The sequence below is a fragment of the Carlito syrichta genome, unplaced genomic scaffold (assembly GCF_000164805.1).
Source record: "Carlito syrichta isolate Samal-C Ts95f unplaced genomic scaffold, Tarsius_syrichta-2.0.1 Scaffold309722, whole genome shotgun sequence".
Taxonomy (NCBI): Eukaryota; Metazoa; Chordata; class Mammalia; order Primates; family Tarsiidae; genus Carlito; species Carlito syrichta.
The window spans coordinates 97950-114504 of NW_007253818.1; the positions used below are offsets into that span (position 1 = coordinate 97950).

Genomic DNA, 16555 nt, shown 5'->3' on the forward strand with positions numbered 1-16555 from the left:
CCGGAGCCCAATGGGTCAAGGCTGCGGTGGCCGGGAGCGGCCACTGCACTCCAGTCTGGGCGACCAAGTGAGACTCCAACTCAAAAACAAAACAAAACAAAATCATGCTAGCCTCCGGGCACAGTGGCTTTCGCCTATAATCCCAACACTTTGGGAGGCTGAGGTGAGAGGACTGCCTGAGCCCACAGGTTCAAGACCAGCCTGGGCAACTTGGCGAGACCTCATCTCTACAATAAATCAATAAATTAGCCAGGCAAAGTGACGCATGCCTATAGTTCCAGCTATTTGTTTGTTTGTTTTTTGAGTTGGAGTCTCCCTCCGTCGCCCAGACTGGAGTGCAGTGGCCGCTTCCGGCCACCGCAGCCTCGCCTGCTGGGCTCCGGTGATCCTTCCGCCTCGGCCTTCCAAGTAGCCTTCCAAGTAGCCAGAATTACAGACCCGCGCTACCACGCCCGGTTCATTTTGATTTATTGTAGAGATGAGGTCTCGCTGCCCAGGTGGGTCTCGAATCCGCGGGCTCAGGCAATCCACTCACCAAGGATAAAAAAGACATAAAGACATATTTTTTAATTAAAATGTATTTACAGTGTATCCTGAGGTTGCTTTAAAAGTACCAATCAGCCGGGCTCGGTGGCTCAGTCTGTAATCCCGCGCCTTTGGGAGGCTGAGGTGAGTGGATTGCCTGAGCCCGCGGGTTCGAGACCCGCCTGGGCAGCGAGACCTCATCTCTACAATAAATCAAAAAATCAGCCGGGCGTGGTAGCGCATGCCTGTAGTTCCGGCTAATTGGAAGGCTGAGGCAGAAGGATCGCCGGAGCCCAGCAGGTCGAGGCTGCGGTGGCCAGGAGCGGCCACCGCACTCCAGTCTAGGCGACAGAGTGAGACTCCCAACTCAAAAAAATAAAATAAAATAAAAGTACCAATCATGTGGCTCAGTGGCTCAGTCTGTAATCCCAGCACTTTGGGAGGCCAGGTTCGAGACCAACCCAGGCAACTTGGCAAGACCTCGTCTCTATAATAAGTAAGTAAAAAATTAGTCGGGCATGCCTATAGTTCCAGCTACTTGGAAAGCTGAGGTGGAAAGATCGTCCGAGCCCAGCAGATTGATGGTGGGGTGGCCATGAGCATGCCACTGTACTTCAGCCTAGGCGACCGAGAGAGACTCCAACACACACACACACAAAAGTACCAACCACAACATACACTTGAAGCTTTTCATTTTAGTACATATAAATTTGAAAGCCTGCTTTGCTGTGCAATGTCAGCATGAAATATTAAATCACGTTGTTCTATTACCTAGCTTTTAATAAAAACTAGAAAAAGATCATGCATGTTAAAACATTTTAAAAACTCAAAAGTTAACATTTTTGAAGCGGTCAAATGTCTAAAACTTCAGCGTTAATATTTAATTTCAAAGTCTGCATTCACTGGAAACCAAGCACGGAAGGAGCTAACAGCTCATGCAAGAGACCACTTGTTCTCCAGTCAGCTCTTATCCTGCTCTGTGCTTTTGTTTCCACTGCAATTTTTCACGGTGGGGACTGCCATCTTATCTTCTCCTGCAGCCTGATGCAGCCCAAAAGGCTTTAATTTTAAAGAGAAAATCTATCAAAATCATTTTAATCCCTATAGGTTTAGTTCTTTTATAAGTAGGGCATACGGCCGTGAGTGTGCCACTGTACTCCAGTCTTGGCACAGAGTAAGACTCCAACTCAAAAATAAATAAGTAAAATAAAATAAATAAAAGTAGCGCATAAAATTTTTGGAGTTAAAAAATGGTACCTCAAAAGCAGCCTCAGAAGCCAAAGTTCTCGGTCCCCCTGCCCTCCCGCCTCTTGCCCCTCATTCTCGCCCATAAAAGCTAGAACCCATGTTTGAAGGCAGGCCATAGCAGCCAAACTCCTTTCCTCAAAGCCAGTCATAAAACCTAAAAACATTGCTTTAAGTTTCCCCTTCTGCCTTTCTGTGTAAAAACTGGTCATAAAGAAATAATCTGACCTATGCTGTGTGACTGGAGATCATAAGACCCCCATTCCAGAGAAGGTCCTACCCTAATCCAGAAGGAAGGAATGCTGCACAGAAAGACCAAGAAGAATCTAGACAGGCCTGGCTAGGTTTTCCCACTCAGTCCATTAGCATTTGATCATACTTATTTTGTTCAATCACATGTCTACATGGCTCCCCATACTTCGTTGAATCTAAGCTTAAACATGTCCATACTTAGTTGAATCTAAGCTTAAAGTTTCCCCTATATCTCTGGGTCTTCATTCTGAAGGTTCCCCATGCCATGTATGCCTTTTTTCCTATTACTCTGTGAAAGGACAGAGCCCCAGTGGAGTATCTCTGTTCTCCTTGAGCCCTTAAAGACCGATAATCCTTTCCCAGAATGCTGGATGAGTCACAAGACACTAAGACTAACATCTAAGAATCTTTCAGCTACCAGCCCAGCCCTTCTCCTCTAGGTGATTAACCACCCCTGACTGACCCACCCATCCAGCACCCAGCCCATCGTTGTCTCTGTGCTTGTGACTGACCCACCCATCCATCTGGTTGTCAGAGATAGGAGAAACAGACCCCATCACCATAATGTCAGCTTCTGTGAAAGCTTGCCTGCCTCCCCACTCCAAAAGAAGCTGTAAAAGCTTCCGACCTTAAGCATTCTCCGCCAAATGTTCCTTAAGCCGTCTGGCCCCCTCTCCAATCTTGGAGAGGTGGATCCAACCTTTTTCTCTCATCTTCTTTCTAAATAAACTTTCTTTTATAATCTAGTTTATGTACAACTCTTTGCTTACCCGCAGCACTGGCTCAGCCTACCAACCTAAAGTCTGTCTACCTTTTGTAGTAATTTTCAGTAAAGCTTCTGAGGGTGAAAGGGAAGTTTCCCCTTGGCCTCTACAAAATATTTTTATTTCCTTGCAATCATTTCAGGAGAGTGCATCTTGCTAAACTTAACACAATATAAGTTTCAGTTTGGGGAGAACTGAACAAGTGAACTTTATTTTTTATTTTTTTGAGTTGGAATCTCACTCCCTCACCCAGGCTGGAGTACAGGGACACACTCACAGCCACCCCACAGTCAACCTACTGGGCTCCAGCAATCCTTCCGCCTCAGCCTTCCGAGTAGCTGGAACTACAGGTGCCCACTATTGAGCCTGGCTAATTTTTGATTTATTGTTGAGATGAGGTCTCGCCAAGTTGTCTGGGCTGGTCTTGAACCCGCAGACTCAGGCAATCCACTCGCTTTGGCCTCCCAAAGTGCTGGGATTACGGGCTGAGCCACTGAGCCTGGCCACAAGTGAATTTTAAAAGGCCCTATGAACTGGGACTCCTCTACCCAATCCTGAGGCCCCTGCAGATCATGCTCACTCAACTGAGATACATGACTCCCTATTCACTTTTTATCAGTAGTCATAGATTTGAAAAATATAGTGCCCACGTAACCTTAAGCCTTGTAATTTGCATAACACTTTTGTGTTATTACTATTAATTTAAAATGTTCCATTTTATAATAAGTTCTGTCAACACCCTTACTCTATGGCAAGCTTGATCAACTTCTGTTTGGTGTCACTGATAAGAAGAAACTGTGAGCTGGCTCAGTGGTTCAGCCTGTAATCCTGCGCTTTGGGAGGCTGAGGTGAGTGGATTGCCTCAGCCTGTGGGTTCGAGACCCGCCTGGGAGACCTCATCTCTTGGGGAGATGTAGAGACCTCATTGTAGAGACCTCATCTCTACAATAAACCAAAAAATTAGCCGGGTGTGGTAGTACGTGCCTGTAGTTCCAGCTACTTGGAAGGCTGAGGCAGAAGATTACCAGAGCCCAGCAGGTCGAGGCTGCGGTGGCCAGGAGCAGCCACTGCACTCCAGTCTGGGTGACAGAGTGAGACTCCAACTCAAAAAAAAAAAAGAAACTGTGAACTACCCCTTATGGTAACCGGCACCAGGAAATGTAGACCATGCATATTACTACAGATAAAATGTGGCTGTAACTTAAGTTCTGTGTGATGCTCTGTCAGTCATAGAGTCAATGTATAGGTACCAGCAACCCTAAACTTATAAAAATGGACTGAGAGAAAAAAAAATGGACTGAGAAACCTAAGGGGCAAGCAGACTGGTTCCAGAAATACCAGAAGCCAAAGTCAGGTTCTGTCTCCCTGAATTCTGAATCCAGAAATAAACCTCTTTCTGCCAGTTCCCTGCCTCTCAGTTTACTGACATTGAGAGATGGCAGCTGAGCATTTACTTGGACTGTAACCTTAGTATTACCATAAAACACAGGTGGGTGAGGCAACTGCTATCTTAAAAACACAGGATCAAACTTCCAGACAAAGATGACAATTTGAACACCTGTATTTAGTACAGCTCTTTTTCCAAAAGCTCTCTGAAACCACAATAAAGGCATTTTTCTTAAAGGTATAAACTCAGAGGGAGAAAACAGCAAATTTTAAAAGCTGGACCACTGATAGACAATGGTACAGCAGGAATGAGAAAGAGAATACTAAATCAGTACTGGAAAAAGCTATCAAGCAACTAAGTAACCATCAAAAAACCTCCCAAAAGATTCACGACAGTGATATCCTGAACTGCAGAAAGTGAAGCCAGTCCACACAGGGTTAACAAGAATTCTGTACAGAAATACCATTACATGCCGGGCTCGGTGGCTCAGCCTGTAATCCCACGCCTTTGGGAGGCTGAGGTGAGTGGATTGCCTGAGCCCGCGGGTTCGAGACCTGCCTGGGCAGCGAGACCGCATCTGTACAATAAATCAAAAAAAAATCAGCCGGGCGTGGTAGCATGTGCCTGTAATTCCGGCTACTTGGAAGGCTGAGGCAGAAGGATCGCCAGAGCCCAGCAGGTCGAGGCTGTGGTGGCCGGGAGCGGCCACTGCACTCCAGTTTGGGGGACAGAGTGAGACTCCAACTCAAAAAATAAATAAATAAATATATATATATATATATATATATATATACATATATATATAGCTTTGTAAAGAAAATTTATACCAGGTCGAGCGCAGTGGCTCACACCTATAATCCCAGCACTTTGGGAGGCCAAGGTGAGACTGCCTGAGCCCACAGGTTCAAGACCAGTCTGGGCAACTTGGTGAGACCTCATCTCTACAATAAATCAAAACTTAGGTGTGGTGGCACGTGCCAGTAGTTCCAGTTACTTGGAAGGCACAGTGGAAAGATTGCCTGAGCCCAGCAGGCCGAGGCTGCGGTAGCCATGAGCATGCCACTGCCCTCCAGCCTGGGCGACAGAGTGAGACTCCAACTCAAAAAAATAAATAAATAAAATAATAGAAAATTTACATCTATTTAAAAAAAAAACTGCCAGGCGCGGTGACTCAGCCTGTCATCCCAGCACTTTGGGAGGCCAAGGCAAATAGATTGCTTGAGCCTGTGGGTTCAAGACCAACCCGGGCAACTTGGCACAACCTTATCTCTACAATAAATCAGAAAAATTAGCCAGGCATGGTAGCACATGCTTGTAGTTCCAGCTACTTGGAAGGCTAAAGTGGAAGAATCACTGGAGCTCAGCAGGTTGACACTGGTGTGGCCGTAAGCATGCCACTGCACTCCAAACTGGGTAACGGAGTGAGACTCCAACTCAAAAAAAAAAAAAAAAAAAAAAGATCCTTTCACATTCCTAAAGGAAATGCAAGAGAGCCTTTGCATCCCCACTGACAAACCAGATGATGGCACTTCATCCAGGAGTTTCAGAATTCCAACCTCATCCATGAAACCCTGTAATTTTAAACAAATGGGACCTATCCTCTTCAAATCCCTCAAATTACATTTGGTCTGCAAAATCCTCCTTTAGAAGATTTCAACCAAAAGGAGGGATATTTATTTTCAGAAAAGAAAAATCTGAAGGAAAACATCTTAAAAGCAGCCCAAGAAGGCTACAGGTTGAACATACAGGCTGCACAAACTAGGCCTGTGAACTAAAGCTGAACTCTAACCTGCAAAGCTGGAGCTTGTCAATATTTCACTGACACGTACTAATTGTAACCAGGCCTATGAAGCACAAAGGCAGGACAGAATGAATTATCTCTCTCCAGATGCTAAGGAGTCTACGTACTCGTACTCGTTGATTTTGTTGTCCTGTATACATTAACTGAGTATTTGCTTTACCTTATGTAAATGTCACAAAGCACCAGTCAAAATGGTAACAATGTCACCTTTGCTTCACTGGCCCCTTCCCCCATTTTCTACACAGACAGCAAAACACAGAAATACCGTGCCTCAAGTAACCTACTCTGAGATGCATACTTGATTTGCAATGAGTCTGTGTTCTGGGGTTACAGTCCTCAAACTTGGCTCAGAATAAAATTAACTTTAAGTCTATAGTGCCTGCTATTTTAACCTTTTGGATCAACCTAATGGAGAAAAATAAAAGGTAGCAAGAAAAGCATGTAGTTTTGAGATACTGGAACAAACATTTAACCAGTTAAAAGTTACATCCACCTAAAGAACAAGAAATGACAGTGGTTGGGTTGGGGAAGTATGGGAAATGTGCTTTTGGTTGTTTTTTTTTTTTTGAGTCAGAGTCCCACTCTGTCGCACAGGCTGGAGTGCAGTGGCACGCTCAAAGCCACCGCAGCTTTGACCTGGGCTCAGGCAATCCTTCCACCTCAGATGTCCAAGTAGCAGAAACTACAGGCGTGTGCTACCATGCCCGGCTTATTTTTTTGACTTATTATAGAGATTAGGTCTCACCAAGTTGCCCAGGCTGGTCTCGAACCCCTGAGCTCAGGCAATCCCTCTTGCCTCCCAAAGTGCTAGGATTATCAGCGTTAGCCACAGCACCCAGCATGCTTTTGTTTTTCTTCACTCCATGTGTAGATATAACTTTCTTCAGTCCATGTGTAGATATAACTTTAAAATAAACATCAGCCTGGCGCGGTAGCTCAAGCCTGTAATCCTAGTACTTTGGGAGGCTGAGGCAAGAGGATTGCTTGACTTAGGGGTTCGAGACCAGCCTGGGCAACTTGGCGAGACCTCATCTCTACAATAAATCAAAAAATAAGCTGGGTATGGTAGCACAGGTCTGTAGTTCCAGCTACTTGGAAGGCTGAGGCAGAAGGATCGCCTAAGCCCAGCAGGTCGAAGCTGCTGTGGCCATGAGCATGCCACTGCACTCCGGCCTGGGTGACACAGTGAGACTCCGACTCAAAAAAAAAAAGAAATAAACATCAACAACAAATAATTAACTAAGAAATAAAAATACTTGATAATCAAGTCACTTGGAAAAACCAGACACCTGCCTTCACAAAAGACTACGAAAATCCACTCCAAGCCACCCTAACTTTACAGTGTCTCCTCACGACAACAGGATTTCAAAGAAAAAAGAATCATATAAAACCACTTAGGCACTGTCATCATCACCCACCTTGATGAAGCTCCCCAAGAGAGTCAGCATTAAAGAGGCTCTGACATTATACACTGTCCTAACTCCCTGTTTCCCTGGAATCCTTGCCTCTACTCCCTGCCCTGTTGGGCTGTAGCCGCCTCTGGTTTAAAAGGAACATTAACTCTCCTCTCCCCTCACCAGGGCTGGCTGCAGGTTGCCAGCACGCTGTACCTCCGGGATTGGGAAGCTTTCCTAAGAAAACCTGGCTATCTAAGACTAAGTCCATGAAGTCTCAGGTGCACCAGCCACCCGTACGTCCAACCTGCTGCCCTGCTTGCTAGTGTCACCTTGACTCATGCAAGGAGATATGCCCTCCCTGCAATGGCCACCTTTATCTGAGCACCTCTCTGCTCTTACACCTCTCACAACCTACTCTTCTCTTATCTTTCCCAGTATTTAACTGGCTCCACTGCTTTCTTCCACCAGTTTCTACTATTTTATGATGAAAGAACATTAGATATGGCATCCAAATGCCACTCTTGCATTACTAACACATCACTTAATTTCTTTTAGCCTGATTTTTTTCCCCTGAAACACAAGGATAAGACCCCTTGAGGGGATGTTATCTCTGCATATTCCACAGTGCTCAAACAAGGCACTAAGATATCCACGGAGTGAGTACACACTTCCAAGGAGTAATCCTGGATCAGTGGACTCTCCTGCTCCTGGCTCTCTCCCCTAGAACCCTGAGGTGTACCCCAAGTCTCATGTCCCTGTCCTCAGGGAACCAGAAGATTCGGCACACTGTCAAGATGAGTGAGAACGGAAATCAAGCATACCTGGAAAGAAGTAGGAATGCAGACGAGGTTCAGATTCTCCTGCTTCACTCTTTCAGCTGTGGAGACAAAAGCCATAGCAGTGGTTTTTACTCCCCTTGCTTTATTTTTCTTGGCACGTGTGTATGTCAAATCCAACAGGAAAGGAGAGGCTAGCTGGGCTCGGTGGCTCAGCCTGTAATCCCGCGCCTTTGGGAGGCTGAGGTGAGTGGATTGCCTGAGCCTGCAGGTTCGAGACCCGCCTGGGCAGCAAGACCTCATCTCTACAATAAATCAAAAAAATCTGCTGGGCGTGGTGGCGCATGCCTGTAATTCTGGCTACTTGGAAGGCTGAGGCGGAAGGATCGCCGGAGCCCAGCAGGTCAAGGCTGTGGTGGCTGGGAGCGGCCACTGCACTCCAGTCTGGGCGACAGAGTGAGACTCCAACAACAACAACAAAATAAAACGAAAGGAGAGGCTGAGCTCCCACTGACAGCTGGTTTTCATTCTTGTCCCCATCCTTGGTGAAAAGGCAGGGACTGTGCTTCACACATTAGAAGACATGAGAAAGCCTGGGAAGGCAAGTACTAACCACAGAGAAGAGCATTGTCGGTGTCTGCTAGTGTTAGGTGCCTGGTAATATTCTAAGAACTTTGTATATATGAACCCTTTAAATCCTACCAACAAAAAAAGTTACAATTATTTTCCCCATATTACATATGAAGAACTGAGGCCCCAAAGTAACTTGGAGTTTCTCAGCTAATAAGCAGCAGAGCTGGAACAAGATCCTAGGCAGTCTCACGCCACTGTTTCAACCACCCCATATTATATGGTCTTGTCTACTGAAAACCTAGAACTTCCCTTTCCATTTTAGTGGAAATATATAATCATCTGTAGGCCCAGAGGGTGGATAAGGTGATTTATTTATTTATTTATTTATTTTTTTAGTTGGAGTCTCACTCTGTCACCCAGATTGGAGAGTGCAGCGCCGCTCCCGGTCACCGCAGCCTCGACCTGCTGGGCTCCAGCGATCCTTCCACCTCAGCCTTCCAACTACAGGTGTGTGCTACCATGCCCGGCTAAATTCTTGATTTATTGTAGAGATGAGGTCTCGCCAAGTTGCCCAGGCGGGTCTTGAACCTGCGGGCTCAGGCAATCCACTCACGTCAGCCTCCCAAAGCACAGGATTACAGGCTGAGCCACCAAGCCCGGCTGGGATGTATTTATTAGTTATCCATTTTTGGATTTGTACCTTTCAGAAAATTTGATTAAAAAAAAAAAAGGCTTAAGGAAAACTGTCTAATGAAAAATTCAAGTCTTTTTAATCTCTTAGTGTATCTTGGAAGATTTGGATGCCACTATTATAAAATCCAAAGTAAGGCCACATGCAGTGGCTCAAGCCTATAATCCTAGTACTTTGGGAGGTCGAGGCAAGAGGATTGCCTAAGCTCAGGGGTTCGAGACCAGGGCAACTTGACGAGACCTGCTCGCTACAATAAATCAAAAAAAGAATTAGCCGGGCATAGTGGTGTGCACCTGTAATTACAGCTACTTGGAAGGTTGAGGTGGAAGGATCACCTGAGTCCAACAAGTAGAGGCTGCAGTGGACGTGAGCATGCCACTCCAGCCTGGGCAGCAGAATGAGACACTGACTCAAAAAATAAATAAATAAATGTAAACTCCATTGTAATTCCTGTAGCCTAAAATTCTCCACACCACTTGATTAAGACAGAAAGGTCTGCAACACTTAAGCTCCTGTTTGGCCAGTGAGAAGGCTTCCAGAAGCCTTCCAGCACTATGACTACTCCTTAATCACAAAGTGTTCCTGGACTTTGTCTCTGGGCCCTGCCTCTTGGCACCTAGAAGAGATCAGCATTCAGGCAAGCCTCTTCTCTGAGCTTAGTTCTTAGGCGGTAAAACCTGTTGAGCAGCCACAGGACTGATTAACTCCTAAGCCTTTCCCAAAGAGCCTTAATCAGAGTGAAATAAGCACCTGCAAGAACCAGCCCCCAACCGCAAGAGGCCCACGTCCACTTCAGGGTAGCAGACCAGGCAAACCCCTCTGACCTCGGTGTGTCTGCCTAGGGAAGCCTGAGACCCCACACAGGAGCAGACCCTCAAGATGATTAAAAGTATGCTGGGACTCATGCTAAGCCGGCGCCCCTCCTCCCACTGAGCAGGGTAAGCAAAGGCAAGGCCACCCTCCAAAGTTGCTTGAAGAGGTCCACAAAAGAGCAGGAACACTCAGCTGACATCAGGCAGGCAGTCCTGGCTCCCCAGCTCTGCACCGCTGAAGCCAAGGGGCCAGTTCCACACCTGTACCCATCTCCGCCCCCTCCTCAACCTCCTGCTCCACCGTCACACACAAAGCATCCCGCAGACAGTCTGGGAACATACCTATTCGCTGCACAGCATGGACAATCGTCGAACCACTTCCAATCCCCAGCACTTGGTTGTTCTGCCAAAAAGGGGGAAGAAAACAACAAGACCTGTCAATACAGATTCTACCCCCTTATCAGCCCACTCCCCAGAGCCATAAAGAGCAAGTCATCAACACCTGCGCAAGGTGGGTCCTGTGCCTGTTTTGCAGAAAAAAACCACTGGCCGTCACAGCCAACTCTGTTCCAATGCCAGCAGTCAGTAAACCAAGAGGACCCTCCATTTCTGACACTGTCAACGTCACCACTTCCTCCATGCTTTCCAGCACACAAGACATGCTTTCCAGCACACAAGATGCGTTCAATCACCCACAGGTGTACAGCAACTTAAGCCACACTAACAAAAATGGCAAAGCCCAGGGCAGTAATCAGAAAGACAGGGAAAAACAACAGAGCCCAGGGAAAGGGGAAAAGTGAGAGTTTCTGGCGTCAGTGCCTTTTCACACGACCTTAACACCCAGAAGGCAGAGGACTGAGCACAGGTACCTTCATGGCATCATGGACACACCAGGCCCGCCATCTGGAGGACTCTCAAAGTCAGCAGAAGGGAGGGGCTGAAGTGAGTGCAAAATAGCACCTCGTGTCAGCATCTGTCCAGTGGATGCCGAGGGGTCCCTGTTTTGCAGCAGCCTCGCTCAGAGAGGTGGGAAGAGGGCAAAGCCTCAGCGAAGAGCCTGAGAAACGGCTTCACTCTGCAGCAGGAGGGGCCTGCAACACATGCAGAGCACTTGGACATGGATTGCACATGGACAGACAGCACAAATCCTAAGAAAGAGGCGTCCCGGGAGCACAACTGGGAAACTGCGGGGGGCCCTCACCTTACCAACAAGGGTACCTGCATAATGAACGTGTAGACCTATTTCTGAATTGTACCCCACATCTTCAAAATTAAAAGTTAAAAAAAGAAACAGGCGTCCTAATACTGAGCCCACCACCTTAAGAAAGGGAGGTGTCAGCCGAGCACAGTGACTCAAGCCTATAATCCTAGTACTTTGGGAGGCCGAGGTGAGAGGACTGCCTGAGCCCACGGGTTCGAGACCAGCCTGGGCAACTCGGTGAGACCTCATCTTTACAATAAATCAGAAAATTAGCTGGGTGTGGTAGCATGTGCCTATAGTTCCAGCTACTTGGAAGGCTGAGGTGAAAGAATTACCTGAGCCTAGCAGGTCGAGGGTGCAGTGGTCATGAGCACGCCACTGCACTCCAGTCTGGGCGACAGAGTGAGACTCCAACTCAAAAAAAAAAGGAAGTTGTCTGTGAGCATACCAGGGACAGAGTAGGGTCTCAGCGGAGTCAGTGAGACCTCAGAGTGCACAGCAGGGCCAGAGCTTCAACAATCAGGAGCTAATGTGGAGCTCAGTTCCTAAACAACTTCCCGAGATCCATCTCCTGCGGGTATAAAACAAATCAACTCAAAACCTCAGCTGCTGCTACCATGTATTAAGCACCTTATAAACGTTAACATAAACTCAAGTCTCCCAACAAACTCTTATGACCGAGAGACCTACCAGCCTTAGAGATGAATCCAACACCGTTAGGAAAACTTTAAGACTGATGTGAGCAAAAGAAATCACTGCCTATCCTTTTGATGAAAAGTAGGCACCAGCTTTAATCACCTGGTCCTACAAGGATGTGTGCCACTGTCGTCGATTAGATACACTTCAACTTGTAGAAAACTTGCAGAAAACTGTTAACAAGCCAGGTTCGGTGGCTCAGTCTGTAATCCCGTGCCTTTGGGAGGCTGAGGTGAGTGGACTGCCTAAGCCCGCGGGTTCGAGACCCGCCTCGGCAGCAAGACCTCATCTCTACAATAAATCAAAAATCAGCCGGGCGTGGTAGCGCATGCCTGCAATTCTGGCTACTCGGAAGACTGAGGCAGAAGGATTGCCGGAGCCCAGCAGGTCGAGGCTGCGGTGGCTGGGAGCGGCCACTGCACTCCAGTCTGGGCGACAGAGTGAGACTCCAACTCAAAAAAAGAAAACTGTTAACAAATCAAATTACTTTTTGTCCACAGAGAAGCAAGTAGTGTTCTATAAAATGCAACTGATTATTATCTTATAGAAAGACAGCTCTTGTAAATTCATTTTAACATTTCTGGACTACAGATTAATTTATGGTTCTTCGTCTTCTCCTGCTGCTGGGGTCTGAATGTCTGTCCCTGGGAAACGCATGTGGAAATTTAACTGCCATTATAACGACATTAAGAGGTGGGACCCCAATGGGTGGAATCTCTCTCTCACAAGATGCCAGCACTTTGATACTGGACCTCCTAGCCTTCAGAACTATTAGCCCAAAAATTTCTGTCATTATAAGTTAGTCAATCTCAGGTATTCCATTATAGCACCATAAAACGAACTGTGAACAGTTTCTAATACCTTTTCCAATTCCCTTGTCAATGTAGGGACCTAAATAAAAACTTTGGCATATGATCATTTTATGTGTACAATTATTTTACCTTTTTGAAAAAGTATCTTTTAATAATATCAGCTGCCGGGCTCGGTGGTTCAGCCTGTAATCCCAGCACTTTGGGAGGCTGAGGTGAGAGGATTGCCTGAGCCCGCGGGTTCGAGACTCGCCTGGGTAACTTGGCGAGACCTCATCTCTACAATAAAAAAAAAAAATCAGCTGGGCGTGGTAGTGCACACCTGTAGTTCCAGCTACTTGGAAGGTTGAGGCGGAAGGATCACTGGAGCCCACCAGGTCGAGGCTGCGGTGGCCGGGAGCGGCCACTGCACTCCAGTCTGGGTGACAGAGTGAGACTCCAACTCAAAAAACAAAACAAAACAAAACAAAAACAATATCAGCTGCGCATGGTGGTTCACAACTGTAATCCCAGCACTTTGGGAGGTGGAGGTGAGAGGATTACATGAGCCCAAGGGTTCCTGGGCAACATGGTGAGACCTTGTCTCTACAATAAATAAATTAATTAGCTGGGCGTAGTGGCACACGCCCATAGTTCCAGCTACTTGGAAGGCTGAAGTGGAAGGATCGCCTGAGCTCAGCAAGTGGAGGCTGCAGTGGTGTGAGACAGTAACTCAAAAAAAAAAAATCAACACCCCCACCCCCATGTACAAACTCACTCTGAATAAGCAACTTCAGGAAGTTCAACTTGCTGAAATATCATTTCGCTTCAAGTTTCTTAAGAGTTCGAATAACTGATTAACAACGCATTTGGCAAGAGAAAGCCCACAGCAAAACTGTCTTTGTAGGAAGAATAAAAGTGCTGGAGGTCCCTTGGGCCACACAAGGCCAGAGCTAAAATCCTTCAAGTCCCACAGGACAAAGGCCACAGGTATACACAAGGTCAGCCTGGGTCCCACAATTGATATGGTCCATCTCGAAATTAGACTATATTTGAAACTAGAAAAGATTAGAAAGAATGGTCAACAGGTAGAAAGAGTTAACCTAAAAAAAAAAATCAAATGCTAATGTCACCACAACCACACCTGTGTACACCAGAAATGCTTCTGTAGCTGGGCCTCTCCTACCTTCAGAAGACTTTACCCAGCGACTTCTCTGTTACTGGCCTGGTGAACACAAATCACCTGTACCAGCTCACGGTTCCAAAGTCCCTAAATACACCAAGGGGCTTGGGCCATCAGAGCAGAGCTCTTGCACTAGGTCAGGATTCCACCTGTGACAGCGCCCTCAAGAAGCAACGCAGCTAATAAAGTCATTTAGCTGCCTGGGCAAACGCCAAAGGCAAGGTACGTAACAATACAAAAAACATCCAAAATGGCTAAACATATAAAAATCTTCAAGTAATGAGAAAATGGCCTGACTTACCAACACCTAGGTCCGAGTGTGGAAAAATTCAAACTGTCTTTGCTCTCAAGTCACAGCCAAAATCAACACAGAAGACTTCTGAGACAAAAGTGTAAGGATTTCTTTCTCTCCACACACCAAGCAAGCAATCACTTCTACAGCAAACACTTGCTGGGTATCCTCCAATTCAATCCCAACACTACCCACGTAGAAAGAGCATCAGGTCCCACGGGTTGAGGGTTCAGTCCCACGAGGCTGCCCCCTCCTTTGTCCAGTCACACATCTGGGCCTCTGGAACTTCTTACCAACTGATTCCAAGTTGGGGTTCCCACACCCTGCTCTTTGGGTTCGATTAATTTGCTAGAGTGGCTCACAGAACTCTGGAAAACACATTTATAGGTTTTTACAAAAATATCACCAAAGATACAGACGAAGAGATGCACAGGGCAAGGCATGCAGGAAGGGGACACAGAGCCTCTATGCGCTCTCCAGGGGCACTGCCCCCCAGGGATCTTCACATGTTCCTTTATCTGGAAGACTCCCAAACTCTGTCTTCACTGGCCAGGCACGATGAACAACCTAGGCATGACTGGCTGCTGAAAGAGACTAGATGTTGCATGAGCCTAGAAATACAACTGGACAAAAACAGGAAGATCTAATACCAATAGATGAAATGGGGAAACTCAGAAGAGCTGGTCTATCTAGATTTTTCTTGGCTTCTCTGCACAGCACTCCTTCCTCCGGGGTATGGGGCAAGACTCATTCTGAAAGAAGGATCTTATGACCTATGACCAGACAAGTTAAGTCAGAATCGTTCTTTATGACCAGCTCCAGGAGAAAGATGAGGGAGAAATCCTGCCTCGGGGAAAGCAAGGAACAGGTGAGAAGAGGGCAAGAGAAGGTCAGATAGAGAGAAAGAGATTCTATTTTCTGAAGCCTAACACGTCCCAATATTATAAGGAAAGACTGGCTGGCTTGGCCTAGGAGGGCACATTTACACGTGTGTGTGTGTACATATATATTCACATATAAAATAATGCCAAACTAGGTGGACTTAACCTGACTTCACACTTGAGCTGAAGCTGGAGACTCCAGCCATACAGTAATTCGATCACCAAATTCTCCAACTTAACTGTCAGACTGTGCATGTGCAACATCAGGCTTCCCTCAGTCTGTCCAACGGAGCAACTCTGGAAGTACGGCTTCTGCTGACTCACTGGGACCACTGCCCATCAGCTTCCTCAAACTAAATCAGCCAAAAGAGAGACTCAGGCTCCTAAGAGAACCACGTGGTTAGGCTACAGACCTTCGGGTGAGCACAGTCCTGCATGGTGGCCCATCCTGGGTGGTGACACCCCCGAAGCAGGCAGGGCTGGGCCGAGGGTGGTTGTGCAAAGGATTCAGCTGAAAACTCTCCAGGCTCTCCACCCACCTGCAGAGAGAAGTGGGCCCCACCCTGGGACACCACCAACAGGGAGGGACAGGAAATCCTACTCCCTGGGATTAGGAGCAACGGGCTTCCAATAACCCCACTGCCCCCATACTTGTGTTCACACTGCACAAAATTCAACAAACAGCTACTGGGCAGGCCCCACTGTGGCCAATGCTAAACACAGATAAGGGTAACGACGCTCCAGGAGCTTATCCTTTTTTTTTTTTTTTTGAGTTGGAGTCTCACTCTGCCGCCCAGACTGGAGTGCAGTGGCTACTCCTGGCCACCGCAGCCTCGACCTGCTGGGCTTCGGCGATCCTTCTGCCTCAGCCTTCCAAGTAGCTGGAACTACAGGCACGCGCTACCACGCCCGGCTAATTTTTTTGATTTATTGCAGCGATGGAGGGGGGTTCTCACCAAGTTGCCCAGGCAGGTCTCGAACCCGTGGGCTCAGGCAATTCACTTGCCTCGGCTTCCCAAAGCGCGTTATTACAGGCTGAGCCACCGAGCTTTAAGGGACTGGAAGATGCCGGGCGCAGTGGCTCACGCCTATAATCCCAGCACTTTGGGAGGCGGAGGTGAGAGGACTGCCTGAGTTCCAGACCAGCCTGGACAACCTGGCGAGATCTCATCTGTACAATAAAACAAAAAATCAGCCAGGTGTGGTGGCGCATGCCTGTAGTTCCAGCTAGTTGGAAGGCTGAGGCGGAAGGATCGCTGGAGCTCAGCAGGTCGAGGCTGCGGGGGCCGGA

At 47.2% G+C, this 16555-nt stretch overlaps 1 protein-coding gene across 1 annotated transcript in view; it reads right to left on the minus strand.

Moving 5' to 3' along the window:
- LOC103270066 (ribose-5-phosphate isomerase) overlaps positions 1-16555 on the minus strand; it is a 34938-nt gene that overhangs the window by 16169 nt on the left and 2214 nt on the right. Inside the window, exons 3-5 of the mRNA XM_021717379.1 lie at positions 15678-15827; positions 10566-10626; positions 8193-8248 (exon numbers count right to left, since the gene is read on the minus strand). Coding sequence (XP_021573054.1) covers positions 8193-8248; positions 10566-10626; positions 15678-15827 — 267 coding nt within the window. The remainder of the gene's footprint in view (positions 1-8192; positions 8249-10565; positions 10627-15677; positions 15828-16555) is intronic.